This window comes from Magnolia sinica, chromosome 8 (genome assembly GCF_029962835.1).
Source record: "Magnolia sinica isolate HGM2019 chromosome 8, MsV1, whole genome shotgun sequence".
NCBI lineage: Eukaryota > Viridiplantae > Streptophyta > Magnoliopsida > Magnoliales > Magnoliaceae > Magnolia > Magnolia sinica.
In genome coordinates this window covers 21473830-21495289 of record NC_080580.1, presented here as the reverse complement: position 1 = coordinate 21495289, position 21460 = coordinate 21473830, and the positions used below count along the sequence as shown (strand labels likewise).

At 39.8% G+C, this 21460-nt stretch overlaps 1 protein-coding gene across 1 annotated transcript in view; it reads right to left on the bottom strand.

The window, feature by feature from the left end:
• Nucleotides 1-3162: 3162 nt before the first annotated feature.
• LOC131253066 (isocitrate dehydrogenase [NAD] catalytic subunit 5, mitochondrial-like) overlaps nucleotides 3163-21460 on the bottom strand; it is a 48313-nt gene continuing 30015 nt past the window's right edge. Inside the window, exons 2-7 of the mRNA XM_058253892.1 lie at nucleotides 12165-12485; nucleotides 11885-12046; nucleotides 11675-11749; nucleotides 4385-4494; nucleotides 4237-4309; nucleotides 3163-3559 (exon numbers count right to left, since the gene is read on the bottom strand). Of these exons, the coding sequence (XP_058109875.1) occupies nucleotides 3368-3559; nucleotides 4237-4309; nucleotides 4385-4494; nucleotides 11675-11749; nucleotides 11885-12046; nucleotides 12165-12485 (933 nt within the window). The 3' untranslated portion in view covers nucleotides 3163-3367. The remainder of the gene's footprint in view (nucleotides 3560-4236; nucleotides 4310-4384; nucleotides 4495-11674; nucleotides 11750-11884; nucleotides 12047-12164; nucleotides 12486-21460) is intronic.

Below are 21460 nucleotides of genomic sequence, written 5' to 3'. Positions count from 1 at the left end.
ACCGGGCCGGGCCGGGTTGAGCCCAGTTCGGCCCGATGTACACCCCTAGACATGATTGCTCAAGTGCACAAATTGTATTTTAAGCTGCCCCCAATTAATAGGTGGTGATCCAAATATATCACTAACTGGGAAAATACCTATCAGATGGGTGGTAAAAATTCAAAGTAACGTTTAAGATGCAACAATACAAGCATAGTTGTAAAACTTTGGTGAGTCAAATTGATGAGATTTTGAGCGGAGTCACCATGAAACTTGAAAGCTAGTGTAACTCACTTGTGATTTGGTGCAGCTGGAGCTGAGTGGCTGTTTGATATTACTTTATTCTTATTTTTTATATTTTATCCACACGGAACTACATGAAATATTTACAAATATTGTTAAATTAATTATTAAATATCGATTGTGGGTGATTATCCAATACATGTGGTTGTGGGTGATTGTGTGTACCAGCAGGTAGTAGTCTCACCTCAAAAGGGCGGCAACACCGATGTCTTTAAATAAATAAAAAAACTTATCGAGTCAAATAATGACTGAACTAAGTCTTCAAGCCAACCTGACCTAGCTGAATATGTGGTGGAGTTTTTGAACTATGCTTGCATGTCATGAATTCCAGGCTGTAATGTACAACAGAAAAATCCTCAAATGAAAGTGGAATTTCTAATATGCCAGACCTGTAAACCTTGTCGATTTTGATGTAGTCGCAAATTCATATACTAGTTGTCCACAACCATGGACATAACAACCATTCATGAATTGGTAGTCTTTTGAGTCTGCCATCCATAAATGATGATCATAAGTCATAACCATTCAAATAAATCAAATCCCATGACTCACCCATTCACTTGTTCTTGGTCATCATTCACATAATAAGCATGATAGAAGTTTGCATTTCAGGGCCTGCCCCAAATTTCTAAAAAAAAGTCATGATGGAGACTAATGCAAGCTTGTATTCAAAATATATTAGAATCCAAATCACAATTACATGAATCAATGTGGTTCCCAATCCTCAATTGTGTTTTGCAGAATGTGTTGGAATCTGAATATTGGAATGCCATACAATTATTTAATATTTTTACAGGACCTGCTTTAATTAACTAAATCAGTTTTAATATCTCAAATTAGTATTTGTATGTGATATTTGACAGCATAAATATATATAACCCATTGAAATATATGCTTTAGCCAAAACTTAGGAAATTCCGAACCTCAAGTGGGCCACAAATTTAAGGATTGCAAAAGAGCAACCCATTGATATTTTTTAAGTCCATTTAATGGCCAATGTATGGACAGTTTGGATCATTCTATCGATGTGATTTTAGTATTGCATCGGATAATTGGATTGTTTTGGGTTCTCATCAATGCAAGGGGATTCCCTGAAACCCAGGGCTCAAAGATATTCTTATGCTTGGGGCTGTGTGGGGCCCACAGAGATGTCTATAACAAATGCACTCTGTCCATCTATTTTGAAAGACCACAGTAGGACAGGATTCTAAACTCAGGTGATCCTTGCCACAAGAAACAGTGGGGATTGAACGCCTGGGGTTGACAGACGTTATCGGATGATATTTGTTACTCCAGTTTATATCAGTGAGTGGTAATAACCATATAAACGGTTTGGATGGCATATAAACATTCAGCTCCAGGAAGGTTTCAACGGTGGATGTTTCTGTTCCCATTGTTTTGTTGTTGTGGCCCACCTGAATTTTGAATTTGCCTGATTTTTAGAGTCATGTCCCATTGTTCAAAACAGATGGATGGAGTGGATATGTCATGAATATCTTTGTGGGGCCCACAACCCGGACCACAGGTACATCTCTCTACCTGATCACAGTCAATCCGACACATTTATTACACATGCGGCTCTCCTGACTTAAAAAACGGATTTAAAAAAACATTTCACTCCAACTACACCCGCGAATCACAGAAAAAATATGAAAATTTAAAATTCACCAAAGCTGTGTATTCCAAATCCCTCCGATTTCATCTACTTCCAAATACACAGCACCCATCAATGGATTTCAGATGGGATGAAATCTCTTCAAATCCCCTCAAATACAAGGTGCCAAATGAGCTCTTAAGATGTTCCTTCCTATCGAACCATTCGCAGATACCCATCTCAAGGTTTCAAAATCCAAGCATTGGAGCACATTATAAGCCAGCTCCAAGTCCAATATGCCATGGTGCGTATCAGAAGCTTTCCACATCACACATCGTACAAATGGGAGTGGATTCAATGCCTCCCGCTGCTTTTGTCTCCCGCTACTTTGGAATAAAGATCACTATTAACCTTTTCAATCTCAGTTGAAGAGCTCTCACTAGCATTATTCAAATGAGCATGGCTCTCTTAATTGACGGCTCCCACATCGATACAAACTGCCCAATTGGACAGCAATTGTTCCTTTCAAATCTTTCCATATGCAGGGACCGGGCAGTTCAAATCAAGCCATAAGCTCAACTTCACCTTTCCAACACATGATCTATGGTCGACATTGGTTTTACATGTATGATGATAGATTCACCTACCGATGAAAATGAGTGTCTAGCTCTACGAACAAGGAGATGGTTCACACTTCCACAGCCAGTTATCAGATCCACAACAATCAAGACCATCATAAAATGGTCACTGAGATATAAGAAGGGCCAATACCAGTCGTTTTTCTGCTTGTTCCGTTGGAGTTAAACATTTCCCCTTAACCATTTGCTTGCATAAGAAAATAGGCAAACCCCAGCTGCTCTGAAACTATCCACACGCTTTGTTTAGATTTTCAGTTGGTGCAATTACAGGTGGACCCGTGGTTCAATGACATAACCCATTGATGTGATGGGCCAAACTCTTGATAGCACCTGTCCAAAAATGTCCCCTAGATGGGAAAATCCAAAACCTACAATTGGTGGCCAGTGAACAGATGGCTTAATAAGGGAAAAACCATGATAGTCCATGTTCAGTCAGGGCCAGGATCTTCCAATTTGGGAAATTTTCATTGTGGGGCATATGCAGCAGGGTTCATCATCATCAACTTCAATCACTTAACCGTGGCCCACCTGTAAAAACTGAAAACCACAACCTGAGGATATTAACGGATCAAGCACTGTGTAACGCCCCCAAACTCCCATGCTCAATTAACAAAACCGCCAGCCATTTAAATTTCAAACAAGTAAAAATAAAAATTTTGGCATCCCATTTATACAGTACTGCAGTTTATTGCAGAATCACATTCTACAGAAATGAGCAAAGAAAAATGAGTGGATATCTAAGATATCTTCCCTTGGCTCATCAAGCGACCCACAATGCTTGCAATTCAAATGGAATCAGCCATGAAGCCAACTTATTCAGGATATCACACTCTATTCACAAATCAACAAGCTCTCAAAGATGATCACAAACCGCTTTTGTGAAATCAGATGTCGTTGAGTTGCCTCCGAGGTCAACTGTTCTGTACTTCCCTTCAGCAATAGTGTTGAGGATTGCACTGTGGATCTGGTCCGCCTTGTCATGCATTTCCAAGTGCCGCAGCATCGACACCGCACTCAATAGAAGAGCAGTCGGATTCGCAAGGTTCTGGAAATTTTAGTCAGGAACGAAAATTAGTAAAACCAGAGAACAAAGAGCAGACTATGTATAGTCCTATGTGCATGAACATGTTCACTAGCCTAGCATGCACGAGCATAAAATGATGAGTACATGAATGTATGACAAGATGATTCCAGGTCTAATTGCAAACTCACAATACTTAACAGTAGTAGATGATTGTCTTATGTAATTTTCAAGAATAAATTAACTGTGCAAACATTTGATGCATTAGGGACAGTACAAAGTGCTCAGGCTGTACTGCAGTTGCTTTCACACTGCAAAGCACATTGCACAGATGGGCCCTTCTATCAGTGATCAAGATCATTCATCATGTGGGCCCCAGTTGATAGACGATAGACTAAAACATCTCAATTGTACACTCCCAGCCATCCAATCATTGGACTTCTCACTGTTGTATATGAACCATTAGCTATGTTTTCTATCTAATGGTCAATTGACAGGCCAATCCAATGGCTAGGACTGTCAAATGTTGTAATCTTGTACAGCACCATCCAACTGTGGCAGGATCCAAGTAGCTCAAGGTGGGCCCAACTGAATGCTGAACAGAGAGAATGCACTGGTAATTCAAACCGAATGTAGACATCTCCTCAATGCATTATACATGTATGCAAACTGAATGTAGACATCTCTTCAATGCATTATACCTTGCCAGCAATATCAGGTGCTGAACCATGCACGGCCTCAGCCAGAGCAATGCCACCCTCACCAATATTACAGCTGAATAACAAAAAATATGGTTAGATGGATGAAGAACATAAAAGTGTATCCTATGGAGAAACAAAATATGGATACCTGGGTGTCAGTCCTAAGCCCCCAATTAAGCCAGCACAAAGGTCACTGATGATGTCTCCATAGAGGTTTGGCATTACCAACACATCAAATAGTGTTGGATTTTTCACAAGCTATTAAGAACAATTGAAACAGTGAGCAACATCAATGCAAAAACCTGACTACAAATTTCATGGTAACAAGTTGTATCCTTAAGAGCATTGCTATGCATAAAACATTTTTGCACACAGGTTCTTATAAGGACACATAGCATATGTGTACAAGAACCAGAACAAAATTTTCAGTGGTTCCAATTAGAAATGAGTGATAGTCGAAAACAATAGCTCAATCAGAGGAGGATCCTATTTCCTAACCACTCGGTTTGGAACAGAGACCACTCGGTTTGGAACAGAGACCAAAATAGCAGTCCTTTTTTTCTGCAAACTCGTGCCTACACGTACTGGAGAGGGAGGTGCCAGAACTTGTTGGTACTATGAGACAACACAACCCCTGACCAAGGATCGCAGTGCAAAGTGCAGAGCTGGGATCTGGCAGTGATGATAATATCGGCACTGTGTCCGAACACCTGATTTGATTGATTGCAACGCATGCTGGCACTCAGCGCCCTGCCTTAGAAGCTGGGAGAAGTGCGCTAGATACCTAGCACTCGGCGGTATAGCAGTGTGATCCGCTGATTCCTTTGAGAGTGACACCACTGCTGCCATCTACGGTGCCTTGTTCAGGCAATATGCCAATAATGGCATTCGGGGGCTTTTTTTTTTTTTTTTTGTTTTTTATTTTGATACATTTGGGTTAGTTATGGTATTTGGTGAAACAAAGACGTTCACTATTTTGGTAAACCCAAATGGAAGGTGATTGCAGGCAATACTACTTGGAGGATCCACAAAAAAAAAAAGGTAAGTTTTCTAAAGATTGGAGTTACATATATTGCTAGCCTTGTTTTTCGAGGATACTAATTGCATATTATAATCTCGAAAGAAAGAAAGAGGTTGTATTGACGGAATAGGTCCTTGCCGGAGATGATCTTCAATTTATTTCGATTACTCTGATGGATTTAATTGTTGGCACATCAATTGGATCTCATGGCATGCACATTAGTAACTACTAACTACATTGTTACCTACACCTGTGTGCATGTGTGGATGGGATAAGATATTTGTACGTAAGCATGATTGTGGAACATGTAGGATTGGAAGCGTCTGCAATAACCCTGCAAGTAAATAACATTGTGACTCTGAATGGAACAAAATTTAAGCGTGGAAGGATATGACATGGAGCTCATCGTAGGATGCATGGATCTGGACGTGCTTTGATGAACCCACAAAGCTGGTGGATGGCAATTTCACCAAGGTAAAGGCATTTTCTGAAATGTTTAGGGTGCACTTCCAGAACGACGAAATGCTAAGGCATTCTAAAGGCTGTTGATGAGCACTTTGTTTGGTCGGACCTGTCTTCCTCACTTGCAAATTTTACTAATATGATGCATAATGATCAGGGGATTGTGCGTAAGCGCATCATGTCCATGTCAAACCCAGCAATGAACATTAATAAGCATGGAATGAATATTTCTGATAATTGCTTGGTTACTGTGATCCTCAATTCTCTTCTCGTGCAATTCAGCTCATTTAAAATGACATGAAAGGCACCGAAAGAGGAAAGGGGACCTTAAACAGTTAATTATGATGAGTTCCCTTGGGGAAGAGTCCTCGAGCAAGAGAAAACTGCTACTGGTCATGTTGTTAGAAGTGGGCCCATCAAAAAGAAACTCTTCAAGAAGAAAGGGGTCAAGAACCATAGACCCAAAGGAAAAGGTGTAGAACAAGCTGGATCTTAACAGGAACAGAAAATGGGTGGCAAAGCTTTGATCATCAACTGCAAGAAGAAGGGCCATGTCAAGTGTAACTGCAAAGGGAAATTTAATGTGGTTGTCATGTGCCACTCAAAACTTAAAAGGGAAATTTTATAGATGGCTATAAGACCAGACACTTTATGGGACAGAATATTGGGCAATGAAGGAATATGTTCAGAGGATGAGTGTAGCTGAAATGAGGATATTGAAATGGATGAGTGGCAAGACCACAATAGAATTAGAAATTAATGCATTCGAGGGAATTTAGGAGTAGCACCAATCAAGGTATTTGATAACGGTAACAGTGTCCATAACAACCACCACCGTTCATGTTACGATATAGGCCACAAGACTGTTTTTTAAAAGAAAACTGTATCAACCCTGTAATGTGTAATGGTTCCCACCGTTACCATCACGTAACAGCCATTACGTAACTGCTTTTCAATACCTTAGCAAAAATAGGTAATAAGATGAGGGAAAGTAGATTTAGATGGTTTGGTCATGTGCAATGGAAACCAGGAACTCCTCCAGTTCCGAGTACAAGTTGAAGTCTAAAAGGGCAAGAGGAAGGCCCAAAAGGACGTGAGCGTAGGAAGTAAGAAAAGACTTCATGACCTATGGTCTAACTAAAGGTATGGCCGGTTACAAAGTGGAATTGCAGAAAAGGATTCATGTAGCCGACCCCCATTAGTTGGGATCATGCTTAGATGATGATGAAGAAGTGTAACTACACAAGGTTTCTAAAGTGGTTGGGAAAGAAAGGTACACTCAGTATAGCTCTTAAATGTTTGTAAGAGTAATTTGACTCATGTAGTCATGAATACTTGGGGGAATAGATATAGGTGCTACAACTCATAACGCCATGCAGAGATTTTGATGCAGCAAGAAGCCAATTGATAGAGAAGAGGATCTCTGTGGTGAAGGGAGTGTAAACAGAAGTAAAAGACCATAGGAACCAATAGAATAGAACTAAGTATTGCTTATATTTAAGAGATGGTTGATACATTGTATGTGCCTCTGCTATAGGGCGCAATTTACTTCCTGTTTCTAGACTGGATGAATGTTGTTATGTAAGAATGGATGCTTTACATTATATCGCGGTTGTCTGTGGTACAGGTTCACTTGTTGATTGCCTTCATAGACTGGACCTTAAGCCGTCTTTTGCAAAGTCATTTTTATCGCTGCATCTAAGGGGTGGTGCTTCCGCGAAACAGGCTACAATAAATGAAAAATCTGCAGAATTGTGGCATGGAAGATGGACATATTTCAAGGGAAATAATTGGCAAATGAGGGAGTTCTTTTTTTTTGAAAGATAAATGGCATAGTTCTTGACCATTGGATTTCTTAGATCTTGGGATTTGTATTAGTAGCATTAGGAGCAAACTCACAACGAATAGGAAGAAAGGTACTACAAGAAGTAATGGACTATTAGAAATCATTGGTGCTGATATTTGTGACAGTTTCCTCTTGCATGGGGTGGTGAACAACATTTCATTACCTTCATTGATGATTTCTCTCAATATTGTTATGCATACTCGATTCTTGAGGTCTGAAGCTCTTCATGTCTTCAAGATTTATCCAGAAGTTAAAAATTAACTTGGAAAGAAAATTAGAAAATCAACGTAGTTAGGTCAAAGTTGTCAGACTATGGTGGAGAATATTGTGGACAATGTCTTTCGTATCTGTTACGATACGGCCGTGACTATTACGCGATGCGGGGTGAAACGTGGCAGTTGATTTTTTGGGACCGTATAGGCCATTATAGGGGTCATAATGGCAGGTTACAGGGCATCACGACCGTTACCCCCGTAATGGTTGAAAAACGGCCACATTTTTTTTAACATTTAAATCCATTTTCCCCTCATTTTTCCACTTTTCCCATTCAAAAAACTTTCATATATTATTCCACGACAAATTTCGCCCTCTTACTATAACTTTTAGGATTAAAACCATATATTGAAGCGATTTGGGCGAATAGAAGCTCCAATGGCCATTTTTTTCAAAAAAATAAAAATAAAAATTGGTATTTATTTCTTCTTTTTTTCCTAATTTCTAGTTCTAATGCTTGATTCTGATATGTAAATATTAGAGGCACAACCGTGTTCATAAATTCACCAGACAACCAGATACAACACTCTCACCAAAGAGTAGACTGTTATGCTACCATAAACATCAAAACAAAAAATGAATATATATTTAAAATATTTACATTATTCTGGATTTTCTAAATATATTTTCAAAATTTTTGGGTAAAAAAATCAACCATTACGGGGGTTATAACGGTAGTTACGCCCTTGTATCAGTAACAGTAGTGACCGTTACGGCCACCGTTACCGATACAGAATACCTTGATTATGGAAAGTATGATGAGAGAGGCAAAAACCCATGTGCATATGCTAAGTTTTAGAAGAATGTAGAATCATGGCACAATAAACTGTATATTCCAAAACAAAATGGCGTTGTGGAGAGCCACAATCACACTTTGATGCAGGATAATTAACCACTTGCTCTAAAAGCTCAAACTGATAAAGAGTGATGAATCAATCCCTTTATCTCATAGCCCATGCCCCACATCGCATGGGTTAGGACCTCAGCTGAACCCCCCTCGTGGGTCCCACTTCACATGGGTTCCGCTTCACACAAGCCACCCGCTTCACATGGATGGGGACCACCCACCTCGAATGTGCCCCTGCATCCCACAGGCAACCCCACTCGAGCCCGATGTGAAAATGCCCCTGCATTAACCACCCCGATGAGGAGTCTCAAACACGAGACCTTCCGCTCTGATACTACTTTGATGCGAGACAATTAACCACTTGCTCTAAAAGCTCGAACTGATAGAGATCCCTTTATCTCATAGCCCAGGCCCCAAATCGCATGGGTTAGGACCTCGGCCAAACCCCCTCGTGGGCCCCACTTCACATGGGTTCCGCTTCACACGGACCACCCACCCCGAGTGTGTCCCCGCATCCCACAGGCCACCCCACTCGAGCCCGGTGTGAAAATGCCTCTGCATTACACTCTCAAGGGCATGTTTATGCACTGAGAATAGTTGTTCATATTCCTAACCAAGCTCCTAGTAAGGTTGTTCAAAGACTCCTTTTGAGCAGTGGACTGGTAGAAAACCTATGTGAGATATATGCTTGGGTGCAGTTGTCCAGCAGAAGTGGGTGTATAATCCTCATGAGAAGAAAGTGGATCCTACGACCATCAGTTGCAATTTTATAAGATATCCACGGAGGTCTTTTGTAAGACAAAATGCCGAAATGAATTGTTCTTCTAGGATCGTGAGAGAAATTGGATTGATCAGTGCAGTTTTGTACTCATTTGGACAAAAACACAGTTACCTAGTATCCGATGAGCATGTGCATTTCGCACTCATAAGATGGTGATTTGGGGATTTGCTAATTTGAGCACAAGTAAGTTCACGTATGGTCTTTGGGTAGAATCATTGTTTATAGTTATTATTACTTTTATATTAATGACAATGGTAAATTTTTATTTTATTTATTTATTTATAAATAAAGGGAAAAAAAAAAAACAAAATATAGCAAGCTACCAATTAAGATAATGTATAAGCATTACAAAAATACATAGGTGTTCTAGAAACTCCATCCTTTGCAAGCTCATCAGTGGAGTCGGTATCTTTAGATACATGCACAAAAGAAACCTGCAACTCTATCAAGATTTTTTTTATCTCATTAATGGAGAGGAGGAAAACGATTCCATGGAACTGGATTAGATGCCCAAGATGTGTTGGAATAGTCAATTCTGACAATAAGGGTCTCTGAATTGTTTTCTTTGAAGATAGAAATTCTGGATTTAACTGCTTGTAACTCAGACCGAAGATACTTGCCATCCCTACCAAACTCGAGAAGGCAAGAGGAATTACACCATTCTCATCCTAACTGCATTGCCCACCTTGGACGGACCCAGGTTTCATGTGGACATATTGTCAACGTTTTAACTTCCAAAATTTGTCATTATTTAGCTGTTCTATTGCTGTAATGGCATATCCAGCAGATAGACAGACAACCCTCTGCATTTAGTCTCTTTAGCAGGTTGTATGACACTTTTCGCAAAGCTGACCCAGTTTAGATGATTTATGGATCATGGTTGACAGAATGACAATTTTTCCTATTGTACTGTTTTTTACCTTTTTTCCTGCATGGTTAGAGGGCCTTCTTTTTATCAGTAACAATTTGCTTAAATAAATTAAAGGAGGGATACAAGAATTCTCTTAAGTCAATGAATGGACTCTCATGCCCAATGCAAATCAAAACCCTAGAGACCTTCCAAAAGTTCTATGTTAGATTTTAAGGAGTTTATCAATAGGCATAGAAAGAGATTTACTTAGCAAGCATATAAAGAACAACCATACTTCCAGAGACATACACTGCCTCGCTTTCCACTTTGGTTCGATGGTGGTACATTTGTACGCCTCAGTGACAACTTGGGTGCCGGTGTCTATTATTTAGGTACCAGAGAAATCATTCAGCACTTTGTGGTAGTTGCCAATTTTCAAATGAGAACTTTGGAGCCTGATCTTCGTGCTCAGCAGGCTCATCTGACCTTTCATTCTCCAGCCATCAACTTTTCACAAATTCCCCTTTGTGGTTAGCAAGCAACAGTTGTGCTAAGGAGCAGCATGGGTCTTGACCATTTTGGCATGTGAATCATGTTGGAGATTATGTATTGATGCGTTTTCTGCTATTTTTGCAACCAACTCATTGAGCACAACCTTTCATGTTTTTTGTTTTTTTTTTTCAGGTTAGCTTGTTAGTACACACCCATGTCAGTACACACACTTCATGTTCATGGATGCTTTCAGATCAGCAGTTTATTTGGTAATTGCCCCTCCATGACCTTAATTAGCTTGCTCGGGCTTTGGGGTGTGAATATGTTGAGCTGGGGGGGAATACTTGGTGAGGCCATGTTTGCATGTGAGTGGTGTCAATTTGACCCTCTGCCATCGCCAGTACCAAGAGCCCGGGTAAAAGAGGAAGGTTGACATCTATTGGACAGCCTTCAGTAAAACTTGCCAGTCTGCCATTTAAAAAGCCATCCCCAAATTGGTGGGAGGAAGGTTAAGAAGATGATGAAGTGATTGCAACAATCAAATCCCCCTGATTGTGGACCACAACAGTATATGTGCCCCACACCTTTGTGTGAACTTGTGTGCAAAAAGTTTGAATTGGCATTCCACTATACTAAAAGCAATACGTTCATGAGGTTAAACCAGATAAAGTAAACATTTTGTAGGCATAAAACTCCACTTTTTCCCTTGGCATTTTTCGTCATCGGAGATCTAGAGAACAGAACTCACGACAGAATGGGTCTCCCTAACAATGGATTATGGCACTTGACCCAATGTTTAACTTACCACCCTATGGTGTTCTATGTAAATAATAACCAGAAATTAGAAGATGCAGTGTTCAACATACCATCATACAGCAATTGTCAATAATGACTTCTTCATATTTAATTTCGGGATACTTTTCTGCAACCTCGCGGCAGCACTGCAGATAAAGATTAAAAAAAAAACTCGTTACTAACATAGATACATATGAGAGAGAGAGAGAGAGAGAGAGAGAGAGAGAAAGAGAAGCCAAACGAATACACGAGCCAAGCTTTGAGCTTTTGCAGCCACATACCTTGAGAAAAAGACCATCAGTCTTCCTCATTATGTTGGCCTTGTGTATGGCAGACACCCTTTGCCGACCATGGGTCTTGGCATAGTGAAAAGCATATTCTGCAACCCTTAAACTCGCCTGACGGGTAATGATCTTGAGACTTTCAACTACGCCTCTCACCACCTAGTATAACACACAAAATCAATTTAATGGTTTGGATAAGGGGCAATGTGAATCAATCATACATTTACATAATAAATGATAATAGATAACAAGATGCACATCTATTAAACAGGCTTACTTGGTGTTCCAGGCCACTGTACTCCCCTTCTGTGTTTTCACGAATGGTGACAAGATTGACATCATCATATCGAGTTTTGTAGCCAGGGAGGCTATAGCAAGGTCTAACGTTGGCATACAAACCAAGTTCCTTTCTTAGAGTAAGGTTCAAAGACCTGTGGCCCTTCCCAATTGGTGTGGCCATGGGCCCTTTCAAGCCAACACCGTTTCTGCGCACCGACTCCAAGCTCTCCCACGTTAGAAAACTCTCAGTTCTTGGGTCAACTTTGTCCCCCACAAAGTGTTCTTCCCATTCTATTGGGACTCCAGCTGCACTAAACACCTGCATTGATATATGGCATCCAACTTTATAAAGGTTAAAGGTTGCATTCAGCCAGTGAAATGCCAAAATAAAAATAAATAAATAAAAGAATATGACAAGCTGTTTGGACAATGCATGCCAATGCAGCAGCCCTCTCCATGGATATTTCCATTTTACTCGATTTTCTGCAACTATCTTTTTTCTTGTCTTCTGGCAACCGCTGCTCTTTCTTGAGGAGACAGTCCTGTTGGCCAGCACCTCCCTCATTTTGTATTCAAAATTTAGCCCCCTCCCTCCCTCCCCATCAACAACCTCCAGTTGTTCCATAAGAGTGTGCTTCCTATATTATAGTTCTAAAAGAAAAAAGAAAAGTTCACAAATGACAAAAATTGATAGATTTCTTATCATAGGGACGGGAAGCTATCTCCGGTAGTTTTGCAATTGGGCAAGCCACACCCAGTGCCTAATCATTGCCCGATTGTTCCCTCTTCAAAATTGGATGCATGCGTTCAGATTCGACCTTATGTGAATGGACGAGGAAGGTTTTGTGTCAAAGGTTAAGGAATGGTGGGGAAAGTTGCTTCGAGCTGGTAGCTCAATGGAAGACAAGGTGAATTCCAACATAAAGGTCTCCGGTCGAGCCCAGCTTAACTCTAAAAAAAAAATGGCGGCAAGAGTTTCAAGTGGAAGGGATAGCCCATAAAAAGTTGATGCGGAAACTCAAAATGCTCAAAATCAAGGTATGAAAAAACAATTATGTATCAGCCATAACGGCCGATACGTAACGGTAACAGCCATGACCGTTACGTGTTACGGGGTCATAACAGTCACCCCCTCAATTTTCGACCCATAACGGCTGTTACTACCCCGTAATGGTCAGAAAACGGCTTCTTCTTCTTTCTTTCTTTCTTTCTTTTTGCTTTTTAAGCTCCGATTTTTCACATTTTTTTATACTTTTCTCTTCCAAATTCTTCCTAAACCATTCTATTACAAATTCCGACCACTCTTAGCTTGAAATTGTGGATCAAAACAAGTTATTTTAAGGATTTTGTTGATTCGAAGCTCCATGGGCCATTTTCAGGAAAATCTTCAAAAATAGGTATTTATACATTTTCTTTCAATGTATTGTTGTTTTAATGGTTGAATATGATGTGTTAATCATAGTAGAACATTTTAATGTGCATTTAATAGATTATGGTAGTGATTTATATTTTTTTCTATTTTCACACTATTTTAGGCCAATTTTTAAAAATTACGAAAAATCATTTTTTTTTTCAATGTATTTTTGTTTTAATGGTTGAATATGATGTGTTAATCATAGTAGAACATGTTAATGTGCATTTAACAGATAATAATAGTGATTTTTTATTTTTTTTATTTTTTTCTATTTTCGGTCAATTCTTAAAAATTACGAAAAAACATTTTTTTCAATGTATTTTTGTTTTAATTGTTGAATATGATGTGTTAATCATAGTAGAACATATTAATGTTCATTTAACAGATTATGGTAGTGATTTTATATTTTTTTCTATTTTCGGATTAGTGACTTTATGTTTGTATTTTCTTAATTTAGACAGGTTTTGGAGCTTCTTAGGATTTACCGGTTTAGAACATATAATGTTCATTTAACAGATTATGGTAATGATTTTATATATTTTTTATTTTTTCTATTTTCGGCCAATTTTTAAAAATTATGAACAATCTTTTTTTCAATGTATTTTTGTTTGAAGGGTTAAATATGATGTGTTAATCATAGTAGAACATATTATGGTAGTGATTTTTTTTTTTTTCTATTTTTGTACTATTTCGGCCAATTTTTAAAATTTACGAAAAATCATTTTTTTTCCAATGTAATTCTGCTTTAATAGTTGAATATGATGTGTTAATCATAGCAGAACATGTTAATGTGCATTTAACAGATTATAGCAGTGATTTTATTTTTTTATTTTTTTCTATTTTTGAATTAATGACTTTATATTTATATTTTCTTATTTTGGACAGGTTTTGGAGCTTTTTAGGGTTTAGAACATAAATTTATCTTTATTGATTATATTCAAAAGTTCGAAATTTATGTTATTAATATATTTACATTAGGGTTCGAGATATAAATTAATTAATTCATTCTCCTATAAAAAGCAAAAACTGTATATAAACTAAGAGAATCGAGTAGACTCACATAGGTCATATCTACCTAAGGAAATGTATGGGTCTGGCCAACACGTGAGAATATTAGATAGCAACATTGTCAGAGGGTAGGTGGTACTAGGCACCAAATGAAGTGCAACTATTGTGAGAGACTAATAACTGGTGGAATTACGTGTCTCAAACAATATTTGACACATCGAAAGGGTCAAGTTGCGGGATATACTAGAGTACCAAAAAAGATAATGATTTTAATGCGAGTCAATTTGGATGAGTCAAAGGAGAAACGTGTTGCTGGACATTAAAATGGATTGACGGAGCGAATAAAATAAATATGTCATGGTGGGCCTTATAGAGTTTACCTAATACGGTAACCATAGTGAGTTACTCACTACCCAGTCCGCTTCTCCTTGCGTCAGACGGTCACAGCTCGGTGCTCGATGCGCACCTAGAGCCATGTGCTAAGAGGATGGGTTGGCTACTCCCCTACCACCATCCAATGGCTCGTAGTCGGTGTTCTGTGGACCCCACCATGATGTATTTATTTCATTTATGTCGTCCACTATTTTTTAAGATCATTTTATGGTATTAAACCAAAAATGAGGTATATATAGTTATTAATAGACCCCATCCGGATCGGATCGGTCCGAACTGACATTAATCCAAACGCGATCCGATGAACGGTCAGATCTGACTGGGCCAACTCGATCCGGGCCGATCCTGGCCTTGGTTTGGATCGGATCGGTTCGGATCCGTCGGATAGGTCCCGATTCTGCCCAGCTCTACTCAGCACACCATACAACTATCTACAGATCATGAGGCCGATGAACATTGACAAGGAGGTACACAAGGTCGGACTTATGAGTGTACTGAGTCACGATTAGGTCTAGTGGTGCAGCGAGAGGTCCGGAACATCAATAGGCCCATGGTCCCGGGCATTACGATGGATATTCTTATGGCCAATGGGATTATGCTTATAATGAGCTTGTTTCGTTACTTTCATGTTGGAGTAATCCTAATCCATATCCATATGATTATAGATATCCAGATCCTTCATCTCAAGATTCCCAATCCCAACAGCCTGAGTATGGGGACCAGTATGGCTACTCGTCAGACATTGGTGGATATTCTTACTCGGTGTCGAAGTCGTTCCCTAGTCAGGATTAGTCATCCTCCGGTTTCGTTGACCTGGTCTTTCCCTCTGGCACTGGATATTATGGATATGCGGCACTTATTCCACAATCGCAGCCTGATGATGATGATGACGTGGAGGTAGAGGTTGAGCAACCACAACGAAGCAGATTTTCATTTTGGTGATGAGTCACGGTGCAAGTGATGATTCGTAATTTTTATTAAGTATTGCTATATACCCATTAGTCCACTACCCACACATTCACCAAGCAAGCAAGTACACACTTGACATTGTTGACCAATCAAGTAATCCTTAATCAAGTTGCAGGAGAGTATATCATATACTTTTCTTTTTTTTTAATTCTTGAGGATGACAGGAATCGCAGGATAGGAGGAGAAGTCTCTAATATGTTGAAGATTTTAAAATAGAATGAACATTGTAATTTCTACAAGTCTGGACTCTGAAGATCTCAGGTTTGTTAATAACTTAATAATAATATAGAATAAATTATGAAAAATAATTGCAAACACCTGCATGGCGACACATGTAAGATATTTTGATATTAAATTCATTCTAATATATCTATCATTGATTCATTAATGTTAGATAGTTAGAAAATTAAATACATGAGTTTTGTAGTCAATTCCAAGTTGTCAAGTTCATACATTCATCAGGCAGCCCGATACAACTTCTCACTAAAGAGTGGACCGTTACATGTTCAAAATTATAAATGAATGCATATTTGGAATATTTATAATATTCCGGATTTTTTGGGTATTTTTCTAGATTTTTCTAACCAAAAAAATAAACCAACCGTTACAAGCCCCGTATCGGCCAATACGAAGCATATCCGTATCGGTAGCGGTGGGAACCATTACGCCCACCGTTACCGCTACAGAACACCTTGCTCAAAAGTAAACTAGAGAGGAATAAAAACAACTAGAGAAAAATTAGGATGATGTCCACTCTCCTCATTGAAATTCAGGAGAATGATATTAAGGAAGAGTGGAAAGACATCCAATAGTGATATAAACCAAATATTTGAGCTTCGGGAGTGAATTTAGAATTAAAACAAAAGAAGAAATCATGTGGCCTCAAAACTCAAGAGCCCTTCAGCGCAAGGAGGGACAAAATCATGAAGTATTCAACCATATGGATAGTGTGAGAAGGGTGACTTGCATCCATAGATTGGTGGATGGGAATATGCTTGAAAAGGCACAAGGCATTGGCTAGGCAATTGTCAACTTTATCCAACAATAGTCATAGAGGAGGAATTGAGAAGGTCATACTTTGCAATCTGGAGATGGGTGGCATTAGGATCAAGGCAGACAATTTCCTTGAGTGACCCATAGAGGAAGACGATTAAGAGGCATTGACCAAATGGGGAAGATAAGGCCTCAAGTCCGGATGGCTTTCCAATGGCATTGTTCAAGAAGCTCTAGGGTAAGGCCAAAACTTCTCCATTTACTTACCTTGGGCTACCACTTCACATTAGTAAACCTAAGGAGCACAAGTGGGACCCCGTCATTATGAAGTTCGACAGAGATTGTTAACTTGGAAAAGTGATTACCTTGCATTAAGAGGTTCTATTGATCTTATTAAAGCAAATTTGTTGCTTCTGCAAATATACTACATGTCATTTCAATGTTCGATGAACATTCATAAGTTGGAAACTAGGAATGGAATTTCTAATGGAAAGAGCAAAAGCTTGTAGCAAGTATCATCTATTGGATTGCAATGAAGTGTATCTTCTCCTCCCAAAGAGGAAGGGAGGAGGAGGAAGTCCCCTTAGATTTTTCCAATCTCTAAATAACATTTACTGGGCATTAAAATAAAGACAAAATAAACAAGAATATTATCTACTCTTCCAACACTAGTTTTCTTTCCATCTTTTCTTCTACTCTCTCTCATGTGATTTGAGATTCTCTTGTGAAAAGATACTATTTGGTGTGAATCCAAATGTGTGAAGCCTATATCATTTTCATTTGTATCTTATATTCTTATTCTCTTCTAAAAGGTTGTTTTTTTATTCTCATCTATTCTCAAATCTTTCTCTACCACTTTTCTTCTGTAAACCTCAAGTCCCTTTAGCCTTTCCGTCTAACCTAAACTTGTTACCTAAATCCATCTTTTTCTAAGCCATCACTCCACTAAACCCAACCCATCACAACCAGCCCCACACGTGCGGATAGGGCTGTACAACCGAACAGTCAGTCCCTTCCCTCTGTTTTCTTCCCATTATTCAATCCATCTTCCTATACTATAAACCCTAGCCTAAAATTTTAATCCCCAATTCCCTACGAAACCATAATCCCCCAATTCCCCACGAAACCATAAATCCTTAATTCCCAAATCCTAAATCTCCCATTTTCCCCAAAATTCCCAAAACCCCTTGAAACACTAACCCTAGAATTGCGCAAATCCACCCATTGAATTAGAACCATACCTATGCTAACGTGAGAGTTCCAATCTCTCATTGGGCCTTAGATTTTCATGCTTATGTGGTCTATGCTTGTGTAGGATTGTGATTTAGCGTAAATCTGAATTTTATTATCTATTGGGTACTCTTTTAATCATGGTAGAATGGCATATTATTATTGGTTATTTTGGGGAATTTTGAAAAGGGATGTCATGAACTATCAAAATTCCATGAAAGGGGACGGTTGTCTTCCAATGACTAGGGAGCCTTGGTTGCAGCCGAAACTAGACAATCTCGTATTTAGCTGGTTTTCTGAAGAGCAAGCTGCTTCATTAGAGACCCCCTTTTCGGAAGACAAAGTTAAAGCGGCCATTGATTCACTAGGGCAAGATAAAGCACCGGGTCCGAATGGTTTTCTGATGGCTTTCTTTCAACTCTTTTGGGGAATTTTGAAAAGGGACGTCATGAACTTTATGTCAGAATTCCAAGAAAGGGGATGGTTGTCTTCGGGGCTTGGTGCATCTTTTATAGCCTTGATCTCGAAGTTTTCAGGGGGCTGATTCTTTGAAAGATTATTGACCGATCGGTCTTGTAGGGGGTCCCTACAAGAACTTAGCAAAGGTGTTGGCGACAAGGCTGTGGAACATTATTGGTCACGTCATCTCCAACAATCAAAGTGCTTGTCTCGAGTGGGCAAATCTTAGACAATGCTTTAATTTCCCATGAATGCCTTGACTCCAAGCATAGAGATGGCGTGAAGGGGGTCGTTTGCAAGTTGGACATTGAAAATGCCTATGACCATGTTGATTGGACCTTTCTCGATTGCATGTTGAATCGGATGGGATGTGGGACGAAATGGAGATAGTGGATTTAAGAGTGTGTTAGCTTGGCTTGCTTCTCGGTTCTCATAAATGGATCTCCAAAGCTCAAGGGGATCCCTTAACCCCATTCCTCGTCCTTTTGGTGGTGGAAGCATTGGGAAGAATGCTTCATAGGGCCTAGGAGGGCTTTACCCACGGCTTCTCAGTTGGAAGTATGTCCCAGACCATCTCTCAATTTCAGTTTGCGGATGATACCATCATCTTTTGCGACACCTCCGCCCCGATGGTGGACAAGCTAAGGACTTTAGTCAAATGCTTTAAGGTCATGTCCGGTCTCAAAGTTAACTTGCTCAAAACAAAAGCAAGATGTAGACGGTGAGATTGGAGGCAGATGAAGTGGAGGAGCTGGCTGACATCTTTAGTGGTGAGCGGGTTCTCTTCTGTCCACATTCGTTGGCCTGCCGCTTTGTGTGGGAAAACCAACAAGGCATCTTTGGGAAAAGGTGGTGGAAAGAGTCAAGTGGATGCTTGCTCATTGGAAAGGTCACTTCCCATAGCTTGGTGGCTGTATTACTCAAATTAAAGCAGCTCTTTCAACTTTCAAGCATCCCCTTATACTTTATGTCACTCTTCAAATGCCTGGCATCAGTGCTTTCCAAACCGACGAAGCTCGGGAGGGATTTCCTGTGGCAAGGCCCGGATGATACGTAAATGTTCCATCTCCTCAATTGGAATGAGGTTTGCAAATCATACGAAGAGGGAGGAGGGGCAAGGATAAAGGATCTTAAAACAATGAATATTGCTTTACTCGGCAAATGGCTTTAACGGCTCAAAGAGAAGGAGCTCTTTGGAAAGAGGTTCTCAAGAATACGGAGTCTCTATGGGGAAGGGGTTGGGGGGTTAGGGATTTGGCCTCTCTATAAAGCATCAACCCCCTGGAAAGGAGTTTACTCGTGAAAGCGATGTTCTTGCAAGGTGGGGGTTTCTCAGTTAGTAATGGAGCAAAGATCAGATTTTAGGAAGATGTGTGGGTGGACTCTTCAACCCTAAAAGAGTTATTTCCTTCCATTTTCAGCTTGGCACCAGATCCCTCCTTCTTGGTGGCAAATTGTTTCACTTGTATAGGAGGGGCAATAGTTTGGGTCCCCCCGTGTAGACGTTTTCTACAAGATGAGGAGGTGGAAGAATATGTTAGTCTTCAGGATCTTATCCAACATATCATCCTAGTCACCTCGGAATCGGACAAGATGGTGTGGAGACTTGATAAGACAAATGCCTTTTCAGTTAAATCCTTCTACTCTCAAATAGGCAAAGCTGGAACTCATTGTGATTTGTGCGCCACTCATTATGTTTGGTCTTATCTTGTTCCTCCAAAAATTGCAGCATTTGGATGGCTAGTAGGGAGGAAAAAGGTCCTCACCATGGATAGAGATGGGCATGGGACGAGTCGACTCGGCAGACTAGACTCGCCTGACTCGTTCAAACCTGACTCGAATCGAACGAAGTGGGTGACTCGATCCAAACTGAGTAGACTTCACCCAATCCAAACTCAAACCTAGTCGAGTCCAAGTCACCCATTAACTCGACTCGACTCAACCCAAAATCCATTTCGGTTCTGACTCGACTCGATTTGAAACCTAACTCAACTCAGGTTTGGGTACTATATATATTAAATAATAACAATAATAACTACCCGTTGCACGCCTGTCAACCGCACCCGACCCAAGTCACCGACCTCTCTCCTTCCCTCTCCCGAACTCGGCAGCCACCCACCACCACCAAGCCACCCTCCCCGCTCTCTCTCCACTCCCTCCCTCATTTCCCGCACGGTCATACGACCCGACTGTCTATCTGTCCCGACCTGATAGCCACCATAGTTCGGCCGCTTGTCTCGACTCAGGCAGCAGCTCGTCCGCAACCACCCGGCTAACTGTCTAATCAAGGTAATTTCTAATTTTCTATAGTTCTATTTTCATGATTTTCATCTATTCATTTCTAATTTGGGGGTTTCGTGAAATTGGGGTCGGGTAGGGTTAAATATCCAAATAGGAATGGGCTTGGTGCGTTCAGGCTAGCTCTGATTGAGCCATTTCTAAACCCTAAACCTTAAACCTAAAACCTAAAACCTAAACCCAAAACCAAATCCTAAATTTAATCCCTAAAAGGCTAAACCTAATTCCTAAACCATAAACTTAAACCCTAAACCCTATTATGGACAAGGTTACTCAGGTTACACACCATAAAGGCATTCATCATACAAAGGATATTGAATGAATGAATGGTTTGTATGTACAACTCCATCTTAACATACTTTTTGAGTTTTGACAATGTTTATTTTCTTTGTTCGTTTTTTTTTTTTCTGTTATAAATTACTTTTAACAATGTTTATTCTAAACAACTCAACTCAAGTACACTACAAAATCGGGATACAAACAGGAAAAAGGTCAACTTGACCCGACTCGGTGCTGACTCGACCCGACTC